Below are 18,821 nucleotides of genomic sequence, written 5' to 3' on the forward strand. Positions count from 1 at the left end.
AGTGAGCACCAAGAAAACTGGCAGGTGCCATGTCACCCATGGTCACCTCATTGCCAAGAGCTGTTCTGGAGTCTTTCCCAGCCCTGCCACTAGAGATCCTCTTTTTAAAGACAGGGTTCGAACTTGTCACTTTCTGTACACAAAGCATGTGCTCCACCCCCTGCCTGAGATGTTGAGTACATATGAAGCTGCCTTGGAAATGCCATTGGCTCCCTTAGCTCGGTACTGTGAACTTTGGCTAGCTTTGGTCACCAGAGACCTTTTGGTAAAGCTGGAGATGGCTGGGATTGAACCCGAGACCTTCTGACCGCAAAGTATGGGCTCTGCCCTTCCACTATGCACCCTCCCAGAATTTCTGACCTCATGAATGAAGCTTCCTTTTACTGAGTCACACTATTGATTCTTGAAAACCAGTATTGTCCACTGTGGCTGGCAGTTACTTTCCAAAACAGGCAGAGGGGTATTCCCCTAACCTGCCCACTAAAATGCTTCTAAATGGAGACTCCAGGGATTCAACCAGGACCTCAAATCAGAGAAAGCATGTGATCTATCACTGAGAACTGGCCCCATTTCATAGCTTTCTAATGGTTGTTCTCCAGGTGTGTAAAATACTGTTGGCCCTGCTCCATCCTGTATAATTAGATGCTAGGTCAAAATAGAAGAGAAGAAGTCATCCCAGGCCAGCTATGCATGCATCTTGGGCGAATCTGTCCCAAGCCTGAAGGGGACTTCATACCACACATAAAGGGAAGCCACCAGAAATAAGCACCAGCCTTTCCAGAACATAAACAAAGTCACTCCCGAGGAGCTCTAGAAGTTGGTTTCCTTCTCTGTCATGATGAGCACTTCCTTGGCTGGGCTCTGGCATCCTGGCTTGGAGTGATCCCACCGTCCTGTCGAGCCAATCAAGTGCTTCTTCGGCTGGGGCAGGTCTGTGGCTGGAGCAGTGAGCTGGCATAACCGCTGCAGGGGGGAAAAACAGAGAGGGTCTCTGCTAATTAAACTGTTCGACAAACCAATACCCAATAGCAATCCAAAGTTATTTCGCTGCGGGCAAAGGCATTGCAAGAACCAATTCGTTCCGCTTCCTAATATGTGCTTCCTGGAATACGCATCAAAAAAGGAGCAGCCGGGAAATGGCTCACCATTGTCACCAATCAGCCAGGTCTACATCACGCCTCTTCTGCCTCTAGGCTTCCTTTAAGTTGACATGCTGCATCGCGTCATAAAAGCCCAGCAATATTAATAGATGAATGGATAGATGCTAGCATGCATGAAGAAGAGGAGTTGGTTTTTATATGCTGACTTTCTCTACCACTTAAGGCAGAATCAAACCGGCTTACAATCACCTTCCCTTCCCCTCCCACAGCAGGCACCCTGCGAGGTAGGTGGAGCTGAGAGAGCTCTTAATAGAACTGTGACTAGCCCAAGGTCACCCATCTGGCTTCGTGTGCAGGAGTGGGGAAACAAATCCAGTTCACCAGATTAGCCTCTGCTGCTCATGTGGAGGAGTGGGGAATCAAACCCAGTTCTCCAGATCAGACTCCACCGCTCCAAACCACTGCTCTTAACCACTACACCATGCTGGCTCTCATGATTAGGAAGAACAACCAAAAGTCTTGCAGCAACCTAAAAACTAACGAACATATTGTGACGAGAGCTCTACATGTACAGTATCTCAGTATTTCAGTAGTGTGCGCTCAACTTTTTAACTCGCTTTGGGAAACAACTTTTCATCCTCCCCTTTACCAGCCCAAACTATATATTTCAGTATCTGTCGGTCTGTATCCCTATATACAGCAATGTCAGAAATGTGATAAATGTTGACATTTACCAGAAAGATTTTAACAAATCCAAAAGGAAATGACAGAAATGTTAAAATTTACCCATAGACTGTACAGCTAATCTTTAAGAAACCTCCAAATATTAAAATCATCACAATAAAGGGCAGAATCATGGTATGGAAATCAAATATTTAAAAAGCAAACTGATTTCCCACATTTTTTTGCTCAACCTTGTGCATTCCAAAGACTTACTGCTAAAAAGGGTAATATCCACACGTTTCTGACACTTTATAACATATGTACCTCATCATTCTTGTCTGCTTCAAGTATTGGATGACGAACCTTCATAGAGTTTTACAATTACCACGGACCACCAAAAAGACAAACTGGTTGGTTCTAGATCAAATCAAGCCTGAACTCTCTCCAGTCGTTAAAATGACTAAATGGAGACTATCATACTTTCGTCACATTATGAGAAGACAAGAGTCACTGGAAAAGACAATAATGCTAGGAAAAGTGGAAGGCAGCAGGAAAAGAGGAAAGCTCAACATGAGATTGATTGACTTATTCATGCCTATTAGTTAAAATGGATACTAGTCATGCTGCATACCTATTCTCTCTAGGATCAGAGGAGCATGCCTATTATATTAGGTGCTGTGGAACACAGGCAGGATGGTGCTGCTGCAGTCGTCTTGTTTGTGGCTTCCTAGAGGCACCTGGTTGGCGACTGTGTGAACAGACTGCTGGACTTGATGGTCCTTAGTCTGATCCAGCAGGGCCTTTCTTACGTTCTTATGACTCCAGCAAGGAAGCCACAGCCCTTAGTTTGCAATGTGAGTTTGTTAACGATAGGACGTTTTGGAGGTGATTAATTCATAGGGTCGACCTAAGTCAGAAGTGACGTGATGGCACATAACACACACAGTAAGGACATGAACCTGGCAACCAAGCACATTGCATAGTACACCAGCAAATTTTGAGGTGGGACCGCTGACACATTTATTTATTTATTTATTTATTTATTTATTTATTTATTTATTTATTTATTTATTTCCACTTGTTACAGGCAGAGCCAGAAGGCGCTCTGGTTTATGACATCACCAGTCCCAAAAAAATCTTCAGAGCCGATCCCTAGTTTATATAACCAGAGCAGCCAAATCCAATAATTCTAGACAGGGAAAGGGTTAACCTAGGTATAATCTTGTTATCCCATCAGTCTCCTTCAGACACTAGAAAAGACCTCCATGGAATGTTTTATTCCAAAGATTCTCTAACCATTTCCCTCTTGAACTCTACTGCAATTATGTATGACAAGTTGGGGGCCCTCAAAAGTTATTTCAAGATGGATGAATTTTCAAGATGGACGAATCTGGAAATTTCCACACACACTGCCCAAATCTGCCCCCTTCTGAATTCTGCATGGTCTTAGGGGTCGTGGGCAGGCCAATTTGCCCATCTTCCTCTCTGGCCAGCTCTCCTGACTGAACGCAACACTGCCTTCTTCAGATCACATCTCTCCAATGACAGATACTCAACCATGAATTTTAGTTATTGGAAAGAATGATGTACATCTCCCACACCCATCAATTTGCAGTAGAATCAGAGAAGCTGCCGTCAGGCATGGAATGCAGCATCTGGAGAATATGAGATTATGATGTTATTTTCTCATACATTTGCAGACAAGCTTGGAAACAGGTTTCCAGATCACCAGGCTGGCCTGGTCCCCCAATATCTGTCATCAGAGAAACAAGATACTCTCCTTACCCAACGGTGTCTCATGTTATGAGCAAATGTTAAGATATTGATTTATCTGCCTTCCTTTTTTTAGTTCTGTAAGTGGTAAATTCTTTTCAGGTTAACAACCAACACAATTTCAAACATCTCTGCATGTTTTCAGATGTATTTCTACAAAAACAAGGGTAGTGATTTGCTTTTTAAAAGATAGCTGGGGTGCTAAACCAGAGATTATGTTTAGCATGGCGATCTGCACCCACGCAAAAGTGAAATATGAACAACCCTGCCATAGATTTAGTTCACACATGGACACACACGAAGCTGCCTTATACGGAATCAGACTTTTTGTTTATCAAAGTCAGTATTGTCTCCTCAGACTGGCAGTAGCTCTAACTGGGGTCTCAGGCAGAGGTCTTTCACATCACCAACTACCTGATCCTTTTAACTGGAGATGCCAGGGATTGAACCTGGGACCTTCTGCAGGCCAAGTAAGATGCTCTACCACTGGCTCATGGCTCATCCCCCGAGGGGATGTAGTGGGACATCAGATACTGGCATTTCTGGTTACTGGCTTCTTGTGGAAACTAGGCAGTCAGTTAGCCACTGCCCTTTTCTCTCCGCATCTTGTCATTCACGCAAGCTGAGCAAGGCAAATCACTCTTAGCTCTTCATTCTGACTTATTCTGTGGCTCTCTGTCCTTGTAGACTGCCTGCGACGAGGACATAATGTGTCTTAATCTGTTCTTTATTCAAGGTTTTCCATCAAACAATTTCTGGGAGCAATTCACTCGTGAACCATTTATAAAGCAATTATTGCAAAAAAAAATTTCAGAACCAGAAATTACAGCTTCTTTAAATATGATATTACAAAGTATGTGTCCACTCTCTTACTGAGGGATGTAAATTTGGATAAGATGTATGCAAAGGTAGGATGGGCAAAGTTAATATGGAAGTCTCTTCTACGAATTCTAAAACCATGCATACTTTATGGAGTATTTGACTAGGGTTGCCAGGTCCCTCTTCGCCACTGGTGGGAGGTTTTTGCGGCGGAGCCTGAGGAGGATGGGGCTTGGGGAGGAGAGGGACTTAAATGCCACAGAGTCCAATTGCCAAAGCGGCCATTTTCTCCAGGTGAACTGATCTCTATCGGCTGGAGATCAGTTGTAATAGCATGAGATCTCCAGCTAGTACCTGAAAGTTGGCAACCCTATATTTGACAGAAAGATCCTTCAGCAGAGTGTCCACCTGCTTATTTTCCTTCTGTTAGAGTTTCTCAAATCCTATGACTTCCTAATGCTGAACTTTCTTTACCTTGTGGCCCCTAATGAGTCAAGATTGTCAGTTAGATCTCCGGCTATTACAACTTATCTCCAGCCGATAAAGATCAGTTCAGCTGGAGAAAATGGCCACTTTGGCAACTGGACTCGATGATATTGAAGTCCCTACTCTCTCCAAACCCCACCCTCCTCAGACTCCACCCCCCAAAATCTCCAGGTATTTTCTAACCCAGAGATGGCAACCCTGTCTGACGTGTGAAAGCCGCTAGTATCTAGGTCTTTGTCCTTGTTTGTCATGGGAATAAGACTGTGGTCTGCTTCTGGTTTTAAGGACTAATTGTTTTATTTTCAAGAGACTTGGGTGGCGGAAGAAAACAATTTTTCTTGTTATAAGACACCAGCAATTACGTTTGGGTTAAAGGGCAAAGCAGATGTCAGCTGAACCTTCCTGGCCTTGGGTCCCTAAAGGCTTGGATTTCTTCGGGTGGAATTCAGTCCATTTATTTGCAAACAATGCCTTTTTTGTTCTCAGGCTGTTCTACATTAATTTTTATTAACACTGGTATTTTCTCCTAACAGCTTCAACTATTATGCAAGATTGCTCTGGTCCAAACTGGATTTCTTAGGTTTAATTGTGACTTTTATTTGCAGCATAACTGTTTTATTTTGGATTATTTAGCCCATTATCTCAAGTATATTCTGTGATGCTTGTCAGAGCCTTCGGCTGAAGCAATAAACTGAAACAAACCACTCGGGTGTACATGGTTTGGCTCTTCTCTTCTTCTTAACTTATAATTTTATTTCCTTTTTTGTTTAATTTAACTTATTGTTTTAAACTTTGTTTTTATTGATTGGAAAACCCTGTGAGTGCTGCAAGCAAAAGAATTACTCATAAATTTAATTGATAATGCCATCTCTATAGTGCAGCCTCAGCACTGCAGAAAGCAGGGCAACTGATCATTTTATAAACTGCTGTGTTATAGATTTTTATCTTTTATGCTCAACTCTTCTATTTTTATTCCTCTCTTTCTCCCAGGAGTTCAGGGTAGCATGCATGGTTCTCTCCCATTTTATTCTCACAACAACCCTGTGAAGTAGCTTAGGTGCAGACAGAGACAGAATGAGAACATGTGACAGGTCCAAAGTCACCCATTGAGCTTGGGGTTGCCAGCTCCGTGTTGGGAAATACCTGGAGATTTTGGGGGTGGAGCCTGAGGAGGACAGGGTTTGGGAAACGGGACTTCAATGGGTAGGGTTGCCAACCTCCAGGTGGTGGCTGAAGGTCTCCCGCTATTACAGCTGATTTCTAGGTGACAAAGATCAGTTCCTCTGGAGAAAAATGGCCACTTTGGCAACTGGACTCTATGGCACTGAAGTCCCTCCCCAAACCCCACCCTCCTCAGGCTCCATCCCCCAAATCTCCAGGTATTTCCCTGAGCTGGCAATCCTATCAGTGGGGTATAATGCTATAAAGTCCACCTTCCAAATCAGCCATTTTCTCCAGGGGAGCTGATCTCTGTCGCCTGAAGATCAACTATAATCCCAGGAAATCTCCAGTCACCACCTGGAGATTGGCAACCCTAAATGAGCTTCATGGATTAGTGAGGAACTGAACCCATGATTGCCTGGTCATAGTAATAAATAATAATATATTTATTTATTTTTATCCCTCCCTCCCTCCCCCAGAAAGCTGCACTCAAGGGGATATAACATCATAAAAATCCGCTATCAAAGATCAAGAAGAAGAAGGTTGGTTTTTATATGCCAACTTTCTCCACCACTTAAGGAAGAATCAAATCAACTTACAATCACCTTCCCTTCCCCTCCCCACAACAGACACCCTGTGAGGTAGGTGGGGCTGAGAGAGTGTGACTAGCCCAAGGTCACCCAGCTGGCTTCATGTGTAGGAGTGAGGAAACAAATCCAGTTCACCAGATTAGCCTCCACTGCTCACGTAGAGGAGTGGGGAATCAAACCCGGTTCTCCAGATCAGAGTCCACCGCTCCAAAGATCATGTTTATTCATGTTGTAGTCACAGATTTTAACAATCCAGCTACATCCACTGTAACCACTATGCACGCTGCTTCTTTAAGGTTTTAACTCTCTACTACTACTCTTATTACCAGGTGGGTAGCCATGTCTGTTTGCAGTAGAAGAGCATGATTGGAGTCCAGTAGTACCTTAAAGACTAACAAGATTTCCAGGGCATAAGCTTTTTAGAGTTAAAGCTTCTTTTGTTGTATTTCCAACATATACCTTGGAAATTGTGTTGGTCTTTAAGGTACTACAGGACTCAAACCTTGCTCTTATTATCACTGTTGTTTTTATAGCTATTTCAATAACATTATGCTTTAAGCATGATTCTCTTGTCAGGTGAATGCGCTTCCGATATCTGTAATGCATCCTTGAACAGAAAACCAGGATATACAGTTTCTGGATCAAATAAATAAAAAAACAGAATTTCTCCGCCCCCTCCAGCTCACAAAGCTGGAGATCTTTATAGGGAAGTATAACACAGTGAACAAATGACAGAGAGAAAATTAATTTCTTTTAAAGACTGTACACTCATCCAGGCAGTGATTTTGAGCTGTCAAGCACCATGCATATTGATAGCTCATGTATACCAACCTGAGTAAGGGCAGGACAAGAATGCCCTAGATAGATGGATTTGTATAAATAATACATAATATTATAATGAATAATTGAACAAAATAACTACTAATGACTCCAAACTAGTAAATTCAAACCTGATTTATAGCTTCGGATATTCTTTCGATTTTACAATAAGAGATATCTTGTGACATGGAGGCAGTGCTTCAACTTGGTCAGCTTAGGATGGTGGAGCCCTGATCTACCAAGTCTCACCAGAACCATCGTGGTAGATCCAGGTTGCCTCTAGAAATCACCTTTTTCTCTAGGGTTGCCAACCTCCAGGTAAAAGCTGGAGATCTCTTGCTATTACAACTCATCTCCAGCCAATAGAGACCAGTTCCCCTGGAGAAAATGGCCGCTTTGGCCATTGGACTCTATGGCATTGAAGCTCCTCCTCTCCCCAAACCCCGCCCTCCTCCGGCGCCGCTCAAAAACCTCCCGCCGGTGGTGAAGAGGGACCTGGCAACCCTACTCCACTCTCAAAAGAGGGCCACGGAAGCCAAAACTGCACAAGCGATTCATCCCCTGTCAGGGGCTCTACAATCTGTAGCCTCACATTCGTCTCAGGGCTTCCCTTTAAGTGGGTGACACACACACACACACACAAAGTGTGCTTCTCTACACAATGTAGCTGTGACAAGGCCGAACTAGAAGTTGCAAACGTAAATCTATTTCCCCTCACTTCCTGCTGTGTTTTATTTTTGCGTCTGGGGTGCCCTTTGCCTCCCCTTTAGCTCCAGGCTCTCGTTCCTTTTCTTCTCTCTCTCTCTTCTCTGACTGGGGCTTTGCCTCACGACTTGTTATGCACCTGAGGTGGACATTAAATCAGTGCCGACATCTACCCTGTCATTTTTCATTATGTTACAATCCCTAGTCAGCAAACAAGGGCCTGGTGGGCACAGCATCACCTTCCCAGAAGTCACAACGCTGGGAAGGGCACCCTCTGCAAAGTTCATCCTCTCCAGTGCTAGTGTGAGATCCCTCAGCTGTGTCACTGCCACTTGAATTACTTCACCAAGACACACATGTCCCAGGAGACGCAGGTCTAAAGGTTAGGGGTGCCAGTCCTCCTGCTATGGCGGAAGGCCTCTTGCTGAATTTAAAACAAAAAACACCAATATCACATGCAGTGTTACATCACTTCCAGGGGAAACCCAGAAGTGACATCACATAGCTCTAGGGACCCATGGAAACTCTATGGTTTTACAATAGCGTTTAGGCGATTCCTAGAGCAACCCGATGTCACTTCTGGTTTTCCCTGGAACAAGAGTTTCTGTCTAAAAATTAGGAAGATTTTTCTAACAGTTACAGTGGTTCCTCAGTGGAACAGGCTTCCTCGGGAGGTGGTAAGCTCTCCTTCCCTGGAGATTTTTAAGCAGAGGCTAGGTGGCCATCTGTCAGCAATGCTGATTCTATGACCTTAGGCAGATGATGAGAGGGAGGGCATCTGGGCCATCTTCTGGGCATGGAGTAGGGGTCACTGGGGGTGTGGGGGAAGGTAGTTGTGAATCTCCTGCATTGCGCAGGTGGTTGGACTAGATGATCCTGGTGGTCCCTTCCAACTCTATGATTCTATGATATTATGGCAAATGCAACACCGGCGACCCCCCCATGTCCCCATTCTCCAAGATCCTGCCAGTTGCCAGGCAAAGCCCAGCAACTATGGCTATGTTTTAGCCTTCTCGAAATATATAAACCAGGGGTGTCAAACATATGGCCTGCGGGCCGGATCTGGCCCCTTGACAGCTCTTATCTGGCCCGTGAGCCAGCCGAGGCAGCCCCCCTCCCCCACACCTCCAGTTTCAATCTGGGCTGGCGAGCCCTCAGCCAGCTCACCAAATGAGGTAGCCACTTCCCCCCCACAACCCCAAGGTGTCAATGATCAAAGACTGTTAAATAAAATAAAACATTGTAAGAGTGTTATTGTGATAAGCATGTTTGTATTTTAAGTAAAAATTATAGTAAAAATAATATTAGTTGGCTGTGCCAGTGTCTTCTATTGTATCTCTGGTACCTGACCTTAAATGTTATGGTATACATGACCTGGCCCAACTAAGTGACATTTATGTCCTATTTGGCTCTTGTAGCAAATGAGTCTGACATCCCTGTCATTTCCCCAGAACCCAAGATCCAAGTGCAATAAGAATGGCCTCATGCTTGACCCACACATACATAAAACTCTTACAACAAACAACAAAAGTAATCTCTTTAGAAGGCAAATACATGGAGCTCCTGCAGCTAGGGCAAATTAAGGATTTTATCTCTCCCTTGTCAGATTTTTTCCCCTCCATCCAATCAGTGCTCCATGCATCTCAAAACTATGAAGCCAATTTGGATGGGAAAGCTGCCTATAAAAGTTTTAAACAAAATGAAAGGAAATGTGTCAGAAATCCATAGCACTTTATAAAGGAACAATGGCCTAGCTTCTGCATCTGACCATGAAAGCTGAGGCCACAAGGAATTAGTTTTCGTGATGCCAGAAGACTGTCTGTTATCCTGGTCGCAACAGACAAGCATAGCTACCTCTCTGGAACTGGCCTAACTCAGGGCACGAAAATAAGACACCACAGATGCTTTGCAACAGTTCTTCATAACATATCATCTATGGAGAGTGGACCAATGATCCTGCACCTCAGCAATGAAAGAAACTCACCAAACCCACACATTTATTCTTCTGGGAACCAATGGAAAGCCTTACTCAATAACCAATCTAGACTCTGTGGCTTGCAGATGCAATGCTTTTTCGTTCTGTTTTTGTTTGTTTTACCTGTTTTAGTGATCCCTTGGTTTTCAGCAAGCTGTACACAACATAAAGGGGGATGCAGATCATAGAGGAAAGCGCCATCAGCCATCCCACAGTGATGCCCCATGTGGGGTACTCATAGACGTTGTTATATTTGAGTGGTGTGTATCTAATGAGCGAGAACAGGAAGGTTGCCTGACAAAGATAAAAGCAGACAGAATGGCAGATATGATAAGTGATAAATTAGAAACGGTGACAGACAGAGAATTCATGAGAAGCAGATGGAACTGAATAAATGTAATCTCTTTTATGCAGGACCTCTTACCACAACTGCTGCCTGACCTGGATAGCCCGGGCTGGCCCGATCTCCTCAGATCTCGGAAGCTAAGCAGGATCAGCCCAGGTTTGGGTTGACAGCTCTGAGTTGGGAAATACCTGGAGACTTTTGGGGCAGAGCCTGAGAAGGGCAGGGTTTGGAGAGGGGAGGGACTTCAATGCTATAGAGTCCAATTGCCCAAGCGGCCATTTTCTCCAGGTGAACTGATCTCTATCGGCCAGAAGAAAAACCCTTAAAGCAACATAACACAGTGAGGTAAAGGGGGGAGGACAGAGTTTAGCACCCCTCATCCATGGACTGTCTTTGTTAAGGAAAACAGATACCCCCTCCCCATTTGTAAAGTGAACAGGAAGGCATGTATGAGTACATGAGGATCCCCTCATCGCATATAATTTGATGCTAGGTTGCAGTCTCAGGCCAAGCTATTTCACACCAGAGAATCTCTGAGAAAATCCAGGCTGAATTCTGCACAAATGATTATGACCATTTCACAAGAATCTTATACACCTGGATGTTACGGCCAAACAAGACAAGACACTGGAGGCCCATAATCAGATTTCCTATCAATTTTCTATTAAGGAGGCAGGAATTGAGAGCCAGCATGGCGTAGTGGTTAAGAGCGGTGGTTTGGAGTGGTGGAGTCTGATCTGGAGAACCGGGTTTGATTCCCCACTCCAGTCCTCCACATGAGCAGAGGAGGCTAATCTGGTGAACTGGATTTATTTCCCTGCTCCTCCACACGAAGGCAGCTGCGTGACCTTGAGCAAGTTGCAGCTCTCTTAGAGCTCTCAACCCCACCTACCTCACATGGTGTCTGTTGTGGGGAGGGGAAGGGAAGGTGATTGTAAGCCAGTTTGAGTCTCCCTTAAGTGGTAGAGAAAGTCGGCATATAAAAACCAACTCTTCTTCTTAACTTTCCCCATGGTCATCGGTAATATAAATCCCACTTCCCCAGTATTGCTATTTGCCCTGATACAAGAACATACAATGCTTTCCTATCGGGGCAAATAGCAACTCTGTGTGTGTGTGTGTGTGCGCGCGCATGCATGCACAATGTACAGCAAGAAAACGGGGAGGGGAAAGTTAAACTCTCTCTCTTCCCCAGCACCAGAGTCCCCATTCAATTCCCCACCTACTCAGCTGTTATTAAGGGACAACTGAAACACGATGCTAGCAAAGCAAAAAGAACTTCCTGGTATGACTTTACACTCATATGGCTTTTCATTTAACCCACATGGCTACCTATGCAGAGCGTCTATGCCGGCTTCCTTTAATATGCCAGTACATCTGTCTATGAACCAGTCCACAGCATGCTATCTTAGCACGCATAGCTGTTTTCCAAGCTAGTTTAAATGCAAAGCTGTTTATGTGCTTATTTGATTCATTTGCACCCCAGCTTTCTCCCCAATGGGGAACCAAAGAAGCTCACATCATTCACCTCTTCTCCATTTTATCCTCACAACTACCCTGTGAGGTAGGTTAGGCTGAAAGAGTGTGACTGGCCCAAGGTCACCCAGTGAGCTTCCATGGCACGAGTGAGATTCAAACCCGGGTCTCCCAGATACTAGAGCGACACACTTAATTACTACACCACATTGGAAGCTATGCGAGTGTGAAGTCATGTGGATCTTTTGCCTCAGTAGCTTCATATTTAAATCAGCCATATAGATTTTTTTTAAAGGATGGGAGATCAGACATCTGATCCATGTGCGCTTGTCTAGTTGTATCCTAGTGCAGCAGGAAGAACTATACCTTCAGCTGAGACTATAAGAACATAAGAAAAGCCCTGCTGGATCAGATCAAGGCCCGTAAGTCCAGCAGTCTGTTCACACAGTGGCCAACCAGGTGCCTCCAGGAAGCCCCCAAACAAGATGACTGCAGCAGCATTGTCCTGCCTGTGTTCCACAGTACCTAATATAATAGGCATGCTCCTCTGATCCTAGAGAGAGTAGGTGTGCATCATGACTAGTATCCATTTTTACTAGTAGCCACGAACACCCCTCTCTTCCATGAACATGTCCACTCCCCTCTTAAAACCTTCCAAGTTGGCAGCCATCACCACATTCTGGGGCAGGGAGTTCCACAATTTATCTATGTGTTGTGTAAAGTAATATTTCCTTTTATCAGTTTTGATAGATGATATTACATTGCACACTATCTTTTTTCCACTTCTTGTCACCTTAAGGGAAACTATGGTGACAGAGAAAGATGAAAGCCCCCTGACTTCTGTTTCTCATTGCTGTTACAGTTGTCTTAAATTTCAAGTTGCAAGTCAATATAATTCCCCCTTCTTGGAGATCCAAATTACTGGTTAACAGACAGATATGCTTGTTCCTGCAGCACACAATTTTTCAGCCTTCCTCTCTTTTCTATCTAGGTCTTCCAAGGGGTGAAGTGCGCAAGTAATGTTCCGATGGGATTTTATAAATATTGTTGCATGGGATTAACTTTGATTCCAAACATTAGACCAACCCTGTTGCAAAGACTCGGTTTCTTCCTCCCCTTTGATGCTTTCATCCCTGCAGAAAATCGCCCACAGGGCAAATGTCTGTCTCAGATTTCAGTAGGCAACTTATTTGCATGTCTTTGATTCAACAAGAAAACGCCGGCTAATTGTTAAAGTGTTACATGAAAGCAAACCTTAAGCTACTCCTTTTTGGTTTGTTGATCCCATCTGGGCCAATTGCGCCTTTTTTTCCCACCGCAATGCTATAATAACCGGATTCTACCCACCAGGAAATGACTCCAAGCCGATTTTGGAGCCTGCGAGACTAACTGCACATGGAAATGGATCTTTAACTACTAACCTGCACAAATTGTAGCAAGATTAGCAATCATGGGCAAGTAAGACTACCTGGAAATATAATTGTGTTTGTTTGTTTGTTTGTTTGTTTTATTAGTATAAAAGCACTGCCACGCAGTTGTGGGGTCCTGGTCCTGATCTGGAGTGGTTATTAACCATTTTTTCATCTTCAAATAGCCACACAGAGGTGCTGTAGCCCCAGTGCGGGAACATACAGAGAGGTAGTCTGTATGTTTTCCCCAATGGGGTAAAAATCAGCTCTGAAGGGACTCACTGAAGGATAGGAAAACAGCACCCCCCAAAAAGTGTTACAATCGTCCCAGTCCAGATCAAGGGCTTTCACAAATGCTGTTTCTTGTCTGGTTTGACACTGAAGCTTCTCTGGAGAGGAGTTAGCCTGGTGAGGAGAAGACTGAGAGGTGATATGATAACCATCTTCAAGTACTTAAAGGGCTGTCCTATTGAGGATGGTGCAGAGTTGTTTTCTGTTGCCCCAGAAATTCGGACCAGAACCAACGGGTTGAAATTAAATCAAAGGTTTTCAGCTAAACATTAGGAAGAACTTTCTAACAGAGCGGTTCCTCAGTGGAACTGGCTTCCTCGGGAGGTGGTGGGCTCGCCTTCTTTGGAGGTTTTTAAGCAGAGGCTAGATGGCCATCTGACAGCAATGCTGATTCTGTGAACTTAGGCCGATCATGAGAGGGAGGGCAGGAAGGGTTGCGTCAGTGTTTGGCTCTTGTGGCCCTTTTTCATATGCCCAGGAAAATGCTGATTGCCACTTTGGGATCAGGGAGCAATTTTCCTCCAGGCCTGATTGGCTAGAGATCCCGGAGTATTTTTTGCCATCTTCTGGGCATGGAGCAGGGGTCACTTGGAGAGTAGAGGGGAGGTAGTTGTGAATTTCGTGCATTGTGAACGACAGTGATGTTAGTAAAAAAATGGCAGCCTCCACTACTCAGAGCAAGATCAATTCTAATGGGAGCTTCCTTTCCCCTCCCCATTCCAACTCAGAGTTATCTTGATTAACCTGAAACATGACTAGGTTTGCCAGGTCCCACTTCGCCACTGGCAGGAGGTTTTTGGGTCCCTGAAAAGGGAGGGGTTTGGGGAGGGGAGGGACTTCAATGCCGTAGAGTCCAATTGCCAAAGCGGCCATTTTCTCCAGGTGAACTGATCTCTATCGGCTGGAGATCAATTGTAATAGCGGGAGATCTCCAGCTAGTACCTGGAGGTTGGCGACCCTAAACATGACCCCCCCCCAAAGGCACTGTATACTTACCAGACAAACTCCAGGAGTGAAATAAAGCCAGCATAGTTTAACCACAGGCCACGGCCGGTAACCAATCATGTCCTCAATATTGTCATAGAAACGGTCCGCTCCTAGACCATCACATAAAAACAGAAGAACATATTTTTTTAAAAAAAATACAAAGCCATGATATTACGAACCTCTTACAAACAGGCTAATGGATGAAAATAGTATAGAAACATTCCAGATAGTCATAACCCTACCTTGTAACTTATTTATTGACTTTACACTCCCCTAAAGAACTCACAGCAGCTTAACAGCAATGCTGTGAGACGGATTTGACTGACAGATACACCACTGAGAACTATATATCAAAGCAGGGATTTGAAACTGAGTTTCCAGATTGGGGTCTGGAGACCAAGTCCTATGAGGAAAGGCTGGAGGAGCTGGCTATGTTTAGCCTGTAGAGGACGGGATATGCTAACCATCTTCAAGTACTTGAAGGGCTGTCATATAGAGGAGGGTGCGGAGTTGTTTTCTGTTGCCCCAGAAGGTCGGACCAGAACCAACAGGTTGAAATTAAATCAAACGTTTTCAGATAAACATTAGGAAGAACTTTCTAACAGTTAGAGCGGTTCCTCAGTGGAACAGGTTTCCTCGGGAGGTGGTAAGCTCTCCTTCCCTGGAGGTTTTTAAGCAGAGGCTAGATGTCCATCTGTCAGCAATGCTGATTCTATGAACTTGGGCTGTTCATGAGAGGGAGGGCATCTTGGCCATCTTTTGGGCACTGGGGGTGTGTGGGGGAGGTTGTTGTGAATTTCCTGCATTGTGCAGGGGGTTGGACTAGATGACCCTCGTGGTCCCTTCCAACTCTATGAGTCTATTATTCTAACCCTACCTTGTAACTTATTTATTGACTTTACACTTCCGTAATGAGCTCAGAACAGCTTAATAGCAATGCTGTGAGACGGTTTTGACTGACAGATACACCACTGAGAACTATATATCAAAGCAGGGATTTGAATCTGGGTTCCCCATATCCTAGTCCAAGATTTTAAGTGCTACATTATGTGGCCGATGCTGATGTACAATGAAGACATCTGCAGAAGACTGGAAGGAACTCTAGATTAATCAGTCATAATTGTTGCATAATTGTTGTCTGCTGAAGACAGATAATATTTTCTCTGGGGATCACAAACCAACCGCAGTGTGTGTCATTAATATCTAGGCTCCAAAATTACTCAGCAGATCTGAATTAACTAGGTATCATTCAAAAGCTGAGGAAGCCTGGACAAAAATGAACACAGTTAAATTTAATAAATGTCACTCATGGAATACAGATCCTAAAGGTGCAAGCATCCTGTTGCCTGACTTCTGTGACATCACGTGGCTGTCACTGGCAGAAAGTGCAGCCCCCTTCCATATAAGCTCATGCCTGCTGTGACATCAGAGCAGTTTAGCCAATAGCATGAAGCAAAGTTAGCAAGATCAGAAATCGGGGGAGGGGAGGACTATCAGATGAAGCTTTAGCTTATCATATTAGCAGTCCTTTAGTTAGCTAAGTGGGAAATAGACCTGTTAAGACCAAGAGAAAATTGCCTCAGAATAGCACTCTCAATAATGTTCATTTCCAGTTAGAAGCATTGTTAGAGCTTGCTTTCTTAGCCCACTACCTGCAGAAACAGCACATTTAGTGGTTTCAGCAAATCCATTGAAAGGCAAGAGGCTGCAATAGAAAATAATGGGACCTGACATGAATGGATTTACTGAGTCCTTGAGCAGGAAGTTGACTGCTCTACATTTCAAAAAATGATGGGGGGAAATAATCAAGCTTAAGGAGTCACCGGTTCAGCCAGTCAACAATAATGCTTTCCAGCTACGAAGCTGGAGGAAGGATGTGCCACTCTTTCTCCCCATCATCATTTTAGAAGGATTGTGTACATTGCTGGAGAGAAGGGCCTTGAATGACTTCTTGAGCAGAGCTTTTGTTTAACTAAAGGGTTTTTTTTTTTTTTTTTTTTTTTTTTTGCTGTTATCCTGAACATCAGGCACAGAAGTTGAGATGCTGGAACAAAGCAACAGCCTATGCAAACCAAAGTCCTCTTGGAAAACCCATTCTGGAATCGGGGAGGGAGTAGATAGATGACTGCCAGGGACGGTCCAGCCGAGCCGCCTCCTGAGAGTAGTAAGGTACCTCTTCACCTCCCCAAACCCCGCTCTCCTCAGGCTCCGCCCCCAAACCTCCCACTGGTGGTGAAGAGGGACCTGCAAACCCTACATACAGGCAACCGGTGTGTTGCCCACAACAGAGGGTCAGTGGGCCGTTTAAGGTAAAGAAAATGGTATAGGCAGAATTTTTTAAAAAAACCTCCACAAACCACTGCCCCAAGGCCTCTCAAAACCACTTATTTACAAAAAAGAAAATGTACTGGAAATAAGAGCAGTCCATCCAATCCAACCATCTCATTCTGTTTGGCCTTCAGATTGCACTGCTTACACCAAAGGTAGGCTAAATTCAGTCTTGGGTGATCTGTGCTGTTGTTTTTTCCTTACTAGGAAAAAAACCATTAAAACACGTTCCTCAGAAGTAATTTAAATGTATGAAACAAGAGGGCGTGTCTAGCGCCATCCCAGCCAGAGCTGCATCCTTCTAAGCCATTCAATACTTATTTAAGAATATTTGTGTGCCCACTTTTCCCGTGAGTACCTTGGGACCCAAGGTGGAGGCGTAGGCAATGGACTTAGAAGAGTGCCTGCCGAGTGTTTTCAGGAAGTGAGTGGGGCCAGGCAAGGCATTTCCCCAGCAAGGCATCTGATTGGCTGTGCAGATTTTTAAAAATGTTGCTTTCTCAGCAGCTAAGGTTGCCAGCTCCAGGTTGGGAAATATCAGGAGACTTTTTTTGGGGGGTGGGGGGAGCCTGAGGAGGGTGTGGTTTGGGGAGGGGAGGAACTTCAATGGTAGGGTTGCCAGGTCCCTCTTCGCCACGGGTGGGAGATTTTGGGGGTGGAGCCTGAGGAGGGCAGGGTTTGGGGAGGGGAGGGACTTCAACGCCATAGAGTCCAATTGCCAAAGCGGCCATATTCTCCAGGTGAACTGATCTCCATCGGCTGGAGATAGCAGGGGGTCTCCGGCTAGTACCTGGAGGTTGGCAACCCTATTCAATGGGGTATACTGCCATAGAGTTAGGGTTGCCAGCTCCAGGTTGGGAAATACCTGGGATTTTGGGGATGGAGTCTGAGGCGAGCAGGGTTTGGAGAAGGGAGGGACTTCAATGCCATAGAGTCCAATTGCCAAAGTGGCCATTTTCTCCAGGTGAACTGATCTCTGTCAGCTGGAGATAAGTTGTAATAGCAGGTGATCTCCAGCTAATTCCTGGAGGTTGGCAGCCTTACCCTCCACTCTCATGATACACCAGCTCACTGTCTATGGACCACTCTGCCTAAGCAGAGTGCTTGCGCAAGAGGGAGACAGATGTTTTCTCAAAAATACATGAGACAGGTCAAGGATTCATTCCAAGGCCACCTCCAAGGTTGCCCAGGGCACCCTTTCACCCTACGCCAACCTCAGTTATCTAATCTCTTTAACCCAATTTCTTTCCAACAGGAGGAACGTCAGAGAGATTTCTAATGGAACTGTTAACCTTAGAGTTATGAATACTGTAGCTGTTTGTAAATTCTGCTCCCTGTGCATGACTATTGCAGCATCTGGCTTCCAATCTCGTGGTATGCTGAAGCTTTTAGATGCAGGATTCCTGCCCCCCTCCAGTCCCCCTAGGCTCTTCCCTTTGGCATCTGCTGCAGCAAGCAAGCAAGCAAGCAAGCAGGGTGGAAACCGCAGTGATCCTTTCAGGGAAATAAAGCTGTATGCAGGAAATCCCCCGGTCTTTGTGACAGGGATAGCTTTGACAGGCAGCGAGAACGCTGCCAGGCCGTGGGTGGCTTCGTCAGGGCTGGCAACGGGCAAGCCTGAAACATGTGTCTTTACTCGTGACACTTGCTATAATGTTTCAGAGGTGTAAGCAAAGAGGATTTGCGTTGCCAACCCACAGATTGGGGAAGCGGGGGAGAGGGAAACGGCGTTTACTGGGCTTCGTGGGCATTAACCTACCCAGGATTTCAGAACATGCGCACATCTTTTTCAAGGCAGGCAATGCAGGATGGAGGAGAGGTTTGGGGTAGAAGCAAAAAAAAATCTACCAAATAAACACTGCACATTTTAGTTACGTAGATATGCGCGGGCTC

The 18,821-nt window shown here is 44.9% G+C and overlaps 1 protein-coding gene across 1 annotated transcript in view; it reads right to left on the reverse strand.

Moving 5' to 3' along the window:
• Window positions 1-684: 684 nt before the first annotated feature.
• The window catches only part of LOC130474895 (sodium- and chloride-dependent betaine transporter-like), a 57,843-nt gene continuing 39,706 nt past the window's right edge, over window positions 685-18,821 (reverse strand). Inside the window, 3 exon segments of the mRNA XM_056846589.1 lie at window positions 685-963; window positions 10,215-10,385; window positions 14,610-14,710. Of these exon segments, the coding sequence (XP_056702567.1) occupies window positions 685-963; window positions 10,215-10,385; window positions 14,610-14,710 (551 nt within the window).

This window comes from Euleptes europaea, chromosome 3 (assembly GCF_029931775.1).
Source record: "Euleptes europaea isolate rEulEur1 chromosome 3, rEulEur1.hap1, whole genome shotgun sequence".
NCBI lineage: Eukaryota > Metazoa > Chordata > Lepidosauria > Squamata > Sphaerodactylidae > Euleptes > Euleptes europaea.